The sequence below is a fragment of the Sinocyclocheilus rhinocerous genome, unplaced genomic scaffold, assembly GCF_001515625.1.
Source record: "Sinocyclocheilus rhinocerous isolate Xijiao unplaced genomic scaffold, SAMN03320098_v1.1 scaffold1115, whole genome shotgun sequence".
Classification (NCBI taxonomy): domain Eukaryota; kingdom Metazoa; phylum Chordata; class Actinopteri; order Cypriniformes; family Cyprinidae; genus Sinocyclocheilus; species Sinocyclocheilus rhinocerous.
This window is the reverse complement of record NW_015658514.1, coordinates 532,133-541,150: the sequence shown is the minus strand read 5'-3', so window position 1 is coordinate 541,150 and position 9,018 is coordinate 532,133. Positions and strand designations below refer to the sequence as shown.

The 9,018-nt window shown below is 38.0% G+C and overlaps 1 protein-coding gene across 1 annotated transcript in view; it reads right to left on the bottom strand.

Moving 5' to 3' along the window:
* Positions 1 to 6,133, bottom strand: part of mtch2 (mitochondrial carrier homolog 2) — a 7,964-nt gene extending 1,831 nt beyond the window's left edge. Inside the window, exons 1-12 of the mRNA XM_016530772.1 lie at positions 5,668 to 6,133; positions 4,820 to 4,904; positions 4,579 to 4,685; positions 4,194 to 4,217; positions 3,983 to 4,039; positions 3,711 to 3,768; positions 3,560 to 3,611; positions 3,429 to 3,488; positions 3,086 to 3,179; positions 2,834 to 2,881; positions 2,173 to 2,240; positions 1,877 to 1,952 (exon numbers count right to left, since the gene is read on the bottom strand). Coding sequence (XP_016386258.1) covers positions 1,877 to 1,952; positions 2,173 to 2,240; positions 2,834 to 2,881; positions 3,086 to 3,179; positions 3,429 to 3,488; positions 3,560 to 3,611; positions 3,711 to 3,768; positions 3,983 to 4,039; positions 4,194 to 4,217; positions 4,579 to 4,685; positions 4,820 to 4,904; positions 5,668 to 5,754 — 816 coding nt within the window. The 5' untranslated portion in view covers positions 5,755 to 6,133. The remainder of the gene's footprint in view (positions 1 to 1,876; positions 1,953 to 2,172; positions 2,241 to 2,833; positions 2,882 to 3,085; positions 3,180 to 3,428; positions 3,489 to 3,559; positions 3,612 to 3,710; positions 3,769 to 3,982; positions 4,040 to 4,193; positions 4,218 to 4,578; positions 4,686 to 4,819; positions 4,905 to 5,667) is intronic.
* Positions 6,134 to 9,018: the final 2,885 nt, after the last annotated feature.

Here is a 9,018-nt window from a genome sequence, read left to right as displayed (position 1 = left end):
TTACAATACTTTATCACATAAACAACACAGAATGCAGAGCTTTCACACACACATAAAAAAAAAAGGACATTTACTTTTTATATGAGTTATTCAGCGCTAATACATCTTGATATACAAATGAATTCTTTAACTTAATTCGGCTGTATCTTGGGACCTTATATCATCGATTAGATGGCAACAATACTAATTCATTATACAACACATGATTAGGTTCAGAAACAATGTTATTAGCTAATCTTACAAGATTATTATGGTAAGATAGTTCATATGCTTTTTGAAGTGGCTGACCCACAATTTTGGAGCAAATTTTTAGTAAGTTCATTAGCTTTGTTTTTAGACTAACAGATAGACTCATATACCAAACCGAATTACAGTACTGCAAGACACTCATGGTTACAGACATAAAAAACAATAAAAGAATCTGCTTTCTTGCTCCAAATGACCTCAATCTACGAAGAAAGTACATTCTTTGCATTGATTTTTTACAGATACTATCTATATGATCTCTCCATGATAGTGTTTTGTCTATCCATACTAAGTACCTATATGCTTCTACTTGTTTGATGTTCTCTTCATGTGTAACAACAGATGTTGTATGAATGTCAGCAACAGGCCCTAGTACCATCTCCTCAGTTTTTTTTTTATTAATACTGAGGGCATTGTTGTCACACCATTCGACCAATTTGTTTACCCCCTGTTGATGCTGTTCTAAGCACTCTTGGTTATTCAATAATGATATTAACACAGTAGCATCGGAGTACTTTAAAATATACTGGTCATTCCTGTTTACTCGAATTAATACTAAATTCCTCTGATTTCATTTTCAATACAATCAAAAACTGAGACGCAAGATGGCAAGCTGCATTTGAATGAAACGAGAGAGCCGCGTCCACACCTCTGCGGTGATACAAGAGACATGGGGCAGTTGATTTTCAAATATAAAACTTATTGAAATGTTTTCAGTGTGTGTATCAGTTCTTTTTGAACATTTTAATCTAATTTTAACAAAACCGTGATAGTATTGATAATCGTGATAACTTTGGTCACTATAACCGTGATATGAAATTTTCATACCGTTACATCCCTAATCCGGACCAACAGCTTTTCTAGTATTAACAGACCGAAATGTCTACCTAACTTCCGCAACATCGATCACTATCTTTTGGGAGGAAGATGATACGATGTTAACTGGTTCATTGTTGCTTGTGGGTTCAAATCTTGTAAAAAATTTATTTAGTTCATTAGCAAAGCTGACTTCATTGTGTGTTACAATACATTTGTTTGGAGAGGATAAACCTGTCATATTTTTTATGATATCCCAAACTTTCTTATTGTTTTTGGTTTTAAAGGCTTCTTCTAGGCACTGTCTATGAGCTTCTTTAGCTTTCCTCATTTTACTTTTTAATTCTTTTTCAGTCTCTTTCAGTTCTTTAGGATCTTTATTTCTAAATGCTACATTCCGTCTATTTATAATTTCCTTAATATCTTTGGTGACATAAGATTTATTGTTTGGATATACTTTAATATTCTTTGTGGGTATTACCAGTTGCACACAAAAGTTATAGTCATTGATTACTTCAGTTCTTTCATCTAAAGTTCCATCATGGAAAATTTCCCAGTTTGTACAATCAAAACAAGCTCTTAAGTTCTCTCTGCTTTCATCTGACCATACTCTGATTACTTTCTTTTCCAATTTTCTCCGTTTTAACTTTGTTCTGTATACTGGAATCATGTACATCACATTGTGATCAGAATTCAGGATTAACATCAGAATTAACATTAGAAGCTCATCAGCGGAAGAACTAAGACATTCAAGAAACGTTAACAAAATTAAAATCCCCATTCCCAGTAACTCATATCAAGAAAAATTGCTCACCTCTCGGCTCAGGTGACTCCAGCAGTGGAGCCAGTTGGGATAAACGGCAGCATAAGGTGGCAGACCTCCAGCCAGCCTGGGTCAGATCAGGAGAAATTTTTGGGAAAGGGGAAGAAGCTGAATAAATGAACTAAAGTCATAGAACTTGATCATTTGAAAGGGGTGAACAAGTTTAAGATTACAAGCTTTTTATGAAGTTAAGAAACCAGCTCTCTGACTACTGACTCACTATTCAGTAAAATCTCATGTAATGCCATTCACAAATGCTTCCACTAGAGTCACACAACATCCCTTACCCACAGTTATTTACTGCCACCAGGTTGGACACCAATACAAATGGATACGTCAGCATACTTGCAAAAAACTGAGCAAAGATGAAAAAGATACAAGTACAAAAGGAAAATACATTAGAATGAGAGCAATAGCACAACTTAGTTAAACAAAACAGTCTAAAGACATACTTACAATAGAGTTGCCACTGGCCGATACATTTTTTTACTGTACTTGTCAGACAAACACACATATAAATCAAAACATAGGCTATCTCTCTGGCGTTTTCCAAACCAAGAACTGTCTTGTTTTTTACCTTCTATATTTGTTTTAATTTAGACATCTTTCTTAATTTTTTATTGTTACAATTATATTACTATTTTAAAATACAATTAAGACCTGTAGAAACTATCTGAAAAGTCCTAATCTCTTCAGCTGTTTAAGAATATACATACATTTGTAATATCATCTGAAAGCATAAGAGCTAGAAACATCAGCCAATAAAAGTTTTTTTATTATAGAACATTAATAATTAGATGTTAAATTTTTTTATTTTAAATCATTAAAAACCATGTTTGAATAAAAATTTATAAAAGCATATTTGTTATTTTAAACAGAAATTGCAGGCTGGTGGTGGGTGCTTGAGACACTTTTTGTCATTTAATGTTTCTGTAAAAAATAACTTACCCCTGTCACAGCTTGAGAGCAGTTTTTAATCTCTCCTGTATGACTCGTCTGAGACAGGCACAACAGGACAATCAACTCAGTACATAACATGCAACTACAATTGACACAAATGTTGTTCTAGTAAAACAGTATGCAACGATGAATCGGTAAATACTGAAAGATTAAAAGTATCTCACATACATAAAATGAAATTTTGTACAAATTTAGTCAAGATGTTTTGTTGTTTGTACACAAGTTTGTGTGTTTACGTACCGAGTCGTCTATAGCATGTGTGTTTATGAAGTGAGCAAGCATGTTGCAGATCCACAGAGAAAGAACATCACCCAGTAGACGAGGAATGAGGCCACTGTGGGTTGACAAACACATAAATGCTGAAGGTAAAGACACAGAGTTGTATAATGGCCTGACAGCATTCATGAAAATATTTATTTATTTAGCACTTAAAATGACTAGTACACTAGTAAGGTTGATGGAGTTTTTTTTCCACATGCGTTTTTAACATGGCGCCATACATTAAAAACAGTACAACTTTTAAAAATGCATCATGAGGCAACCTATAGATTACCTCATTTGAAAATATGTTTTTTGCACTTACGCAAAAAAACCCAGAATTCCGTCTTCTCTGTAGATGGTAACTATGGAGTCAAAGACACCACTGGAAAGAACAAAATAATTATTAAATGTGCAAAACGGATAAGAAAAACAACTGAAAAGAAATCAACTGACCTGTATTTGACTTCTCTTCCAATAAACTGGACCATGCATCTGAGTGTGATCACTGGGATGGGGGAAAAAACAACAGGTGACATTCACAGACTGAGAGAAAAGTGAGATTCAAATCACAAAACCTGTTATTTATTGTATTAACTGTATTTACCATGAAAAGGGTGTGTGACAATTGTAGCACATGAGCGTGCAATCATCTCTTTAGTGGTCTGAGAGGACAACAAAAAAAGGGGAAAGAAACATCAAAAACACACACAAAACATTTTAAATTTCAGTAAACAATAACTGGTGCAAATGAAAGTCTGTTTGCAAATATTTTCTAATTGTGTCATTCAGTCACATCAGACTCATGACTATGTAAACATGCTTTGGCTGACATACAAGGTATGAAAACGGTTCAAAATTCTGCTTTAAGGGTCTCACCTCATTTACTACATGTTGCAGAGAACCATCCTCTGCTTTCTGACTGCTTCCCACCATCTGAGAAGGTGAAGAGATGAGATACGTGCTATTATATCATCTCACATGTGTAACTAACTGCAGCAATGCCACTCAAAGTAAAAAAAAAAAAAAGCAAAAATAAATGGATTCAAGCACTAAAATAATACCTCTGAGAACACATACGTGTTCCTACCTCAATTTTTTCCTCCTGGCATTCCTGTGGGTTGTAACAAAAGGTTAGAGCCATTTCAAACGGAGTATAAATAACCTCTGCTTAACTGTGCTCAGCCAGATAAACACAAGTCACATTGCAACAGTCTGAACACTGCAACATACAGCCAGCAGCATCCTGCACAAATCATGGTTACAGAGGCCTATCTAAAGGCTGGAAAACATTACATGGAAACATGCACTTTACTGACTGCAAATGGTTACAGAGGAAAAACTGGGCATCATACACCAAACAACTAAGGATTACACACTACCAGACTTCCAGAACAAAGCAAACTCACTCAGAAACATGCACATTTCTTATCAAAACAAAAAAACCTCTTAAGAACCTGGTGTGCATACTGTACCTGCAAGACTCTACTGTGAACAATGGTGCCAATGGTCCCAGCACAAAGCCTTGGGGTGAGACCCTTAAACAGGCCTGATTTCCCATCGATCTTGATGATGTGTTTGGCTAAATGAAACAAATGCAAGTCTGAACTGCATGCATTTTCCAGAATTCTTAAAATCAAATTAAATATCAGTTGAAGACTTAAATTAATGGCTACGGACACAAATAAGAAGCAATCGGTCCCTTGATTATCTTACCGTATGCAAAAAGCCCTGGAAGCTGGTACACCTGTCGACCAAACATATTTCTTCCTAGAGTAGGAGGAAGTGGTTCATGTCCTACCTATATTTGCAAAGATACAAATACATTAGTTCACCAATAAAAACAGGTGAACATGACAGATTGATACACAATATATTTTATTGTGCCTCTAAACAAAAACAAAAAACACATGTAGGCACTCGGTTCCCTCTTATAGTACTGTTATATTAATATCTGTTATATACAATATCTGAAGAAAGAAACAACCAAAATAAGAAATGATATATTGTTACTATGTGAACAGAAGTAAAGCTGATTCAATTTACTTTCACTTCTGTTTGTTATATATATATATATATATATAAATAATCACCACAATAACCTGCAGTAACCTTCATCAATAGCCTGAAAGACAGCGGACACTGGTGTAAAAACGCGGTTTGCACGGTTTTCAGTGGACTTATAATGCATTAACACAATACGACTTGTAAGTATACTCACAAAAACGGCCATAAAAATGACACCTGACAGACCTAACAGGCTGACCTTTTAGACCATTAACTCACACACACCAGATAGACAGCAGTCAACAGCCCTGCTAGTACAGCTAACTACCCCATATAATGATGAGCATAGACACCTTTATCCCTGTAAACAAATTTACTCCACACAACGATGCTCATGTCTCAAAAGGACAAACTGCAATATGTATTCAGCAGGTTACTGTTCATAACCGAACTGGCAAACGTTTATCAACATGCTATCGAAAGTACTCGACAGCAGCGCGTGTGCAGGCGTCAACTTGCTACTGCTCTCATTTTTGCGTGTATTGTGTAAATCCTACCTGAACTAAAACCTTGATGTACATAAGAGGGTGGGAAAGGACTGTTAATCCAGACCCAAGGAGGACTTGGCCACATGTGTCCGCCATTACCAAGACGATACGAAACGTCCCCCTCCTTGACAGAGCAGGTCCGGCGGTAATACGGGCAAAACAGTGTTGCCAGATCTCGCTAAAAACGCCCTAATAAAATTAGCCTAACTAAATTAGGCCTAAAATAACCAATTACCCTCACGAACAATAGGCGATCTCAGTTTTGTGGTGCCGATATTTGCTTGATTTCGTTTGTCTGATTCCATAATTAGAGCATTTTACAATCAAATTAAAATGTTTCACAAACAGCTTACAACTGGCTTACTAGCTAGCTACAACAATCTAAATCACATACACCAATGGGTAAAGATAAATAGAAACAGAAATAAACTCGAACTGCGGTGGAGATAATTGACAAATGTTATTATGCTTTCTTGTTCTACATGGGCCAAGTAAGCCCTAATAAGTGACTTTATTCTAGAAATAATAATAAAAATAATGGCTAAAAATGGCCACCCACGACTGTCTATATTTATAAGCTAATTGATAAAAAACAAAAACAAGAACAATGTTGCTTTTAAAAATCGGACATGGCAACATTAGCTCATCACGTGATGAGGTACCTCGTCTACATAGGTCACCTGATTAGGAGCGTTTTCTCCAAATCTCCGGCAGGTGGCGCACTCTTACATCATATTAACAGATGCATGCAGGAGTCTGGGGCCCTGCAGATTTGTTGAATTTTCTACTCGTTGAAGTTGAAGTAAAATGAAAGTATTTTATGAAAAAAATATTATAGACCAATGTCCTTAAAAGGCCAGTGCAGTTTGTCATGTAGCCTAAAAGAGAGTTAGCCTATTTGACATATTTGTAGGGTGTCTTTACACAGTCCAGGTCCGGGACATGCAGAGAGTTCCTCGGGGACAGGGGCTCAAATGTAAGAAAGAGGCACCTTTAATAATTCCAATTGAACAATTATAGTAAAATTTTATATAGCATGCATAATTATAAAAATAAAGTCCTTCGCATTCTCTTGAACTTGAACTGCTTACACTTTACATAATAAGGCCTGCTGTTGGCACTTGGCCTTCTTTTAACCAACTATAGTTTCATCAAAGTCTGCGTAAAGAGGCAATGCTGCATAAATCCGATACTGAAATATGACCCACCTCAGCCCAGGAGGATCTGATGCTATTTTAGTCATTGCAGGGTATGTATTTTTTATTATTAAGTTGGCTTGAGAAAGCCTGTATCAGTATCAGTATCAGTAACTGTATCAGTAATGGTGTTATGTGACATTTAGTATTGTTTTGTGTATTTGCAGCCACACAAAATATACCAAGAGTGTAACCCCATGCTGCAACTACTATACCGTCTAATGTATGTCTGTGCTGCTGAAGAAAATTCAGTAAACTGTTCAATTTGATTCCTGCCTCCTGTGCTACGTTCTGACCGACGTTCCAGGGCGAGAACTATAGCCTCCTAAGCGCCTGCGGTCCTTTCTCTCTAACATTTTGGTCCTTCGAACCGGATCTCAGTGCTTACCTTGGTTAAGGATGGCTACTTCTAAAGACAAGAGTGAAGACCTTTCAGAATCTGTGCGGCCAAAACGGCAAATCCGACTGCCAACCTATTTGTCAGATTACCAAGTGAATGTAACTGGCCACAGAGAGCTGACTTCCTCTCATGTAGAAAATATGGCAGCACAGACTACATTTAGACAGGAAGAGGATGTAGTCTGAGAATCCTGCATCCATGCCTCCCAGATGGGATATCAGGCCTAACCCCGTGTCACAAAATATACCGAGCCAGTTCAGTCCACTATATCCTTCCCTCACTCGCCCTTCAACCCAAGCTCCATATTCTTTACCTCACTCTGCACACTGGCTGGCTGCTCCTCCACCACATCAGCATCAATCCATGTATGCTCCTCAATCAGTGCAACGGACTGAACCATGGCTTACATACCCTGAAATGCCATACAGTCAGCCGCAACCAGCACCTTATGAGAACTTTCCCACATTGATGCCAGTCCAGGAGAAAGTCTAACTAGGCCCTAAACCACGAATCCCCATGTTAATTCATCGAGACCCTGCAGAATTCGCCAGACTGAAGATGTCATTGGAAAATTTAATGCCAGCTGATGCCACCGAGCTCTTTAAATACCAAATATTGGTGGACCATCTTAAATTAGAGGAAGCCTCCCTTATTGCTGACTCTTACCTGAACTCTGTCACCCCTTACTCTGACACAATGGCGGCCTTAAACGAGAGGTTCGGTCAGCCGCATCAGTTGGCCCTCAAAAGAATTGCCCAAGTCATGGATGCTCCTGACATCAAGCGGGGGGGATCATGAGGCCTTTCAACGGTTTGCACTGCAGATCAGAGCTCTTGTTGGAATGCTGGAAACCCTTGGTGTAGAGGGAGAAGTGGAGCTCAAATGTGGCTCCCAGAAGACCAAACAAAGTAGTTTCGCTTTCACAACGAAGCACACAGCGTCTGGCTGCAGCGGCTGCAGCGGCAACAATACTACAGTGAGAATAAAAGTTACGCCTTCTTTCTTTGCGTGAACGCGTTATGCAAATATCTCTTTGGATTTGAGACTTTAGTCTTTGCAAATTTACAGATCTTCTTTATGCACCAAGAGCTTGTAACACTCCAAAGAGAAAGGAAAAAATGAAATCGCATCATATGACCCCTTTAATTATCATGCTACCGACATGCTAGCTACTTGCTAGGCATGTTAGCAACATGCTAGTCACTTGCTAATCATGCTAACAACATGATAGCAACATACTAGTCTCTTGCAAATCATTCTAGCAAAATGCTAGTAACTGGCTAGTCATGCTAGCAACATCCTATAAACATGTTAACGACATGCAACTCACTTGCTAATCATGCTAGTCACTTTGCTAATCATTGCTAGCAACATGCTAGTTACTTGTTAATAATGCCAGCAACATGCTAGCGAAATGCTAATCATGCTGGAAACACACTAACGACATGCTAGTAACTACATGAGTATTCTACCAGCTGCATTTCTCTATCTATCTATCTATCTATCTATCTATCTATCTATCTATCTTCATACCAACACCCTAGCAACTATCCAAACCAACCTAGCAACCACCCCAAGTACCTTAGCAACCGCATAGCAACACCTTAGCAACCACCCTGGGTACCCTAGCAAATGCATAGCAACCACCCTGAGTACCTTAGCAACCGCATAGCAACACCTTAGCAACCATCCCGGGTGCCCTAGCAACCGCATAGCAACACCTTAGCAACCGCCCCGGTACCCTAGCAACCGCATAGCAACACC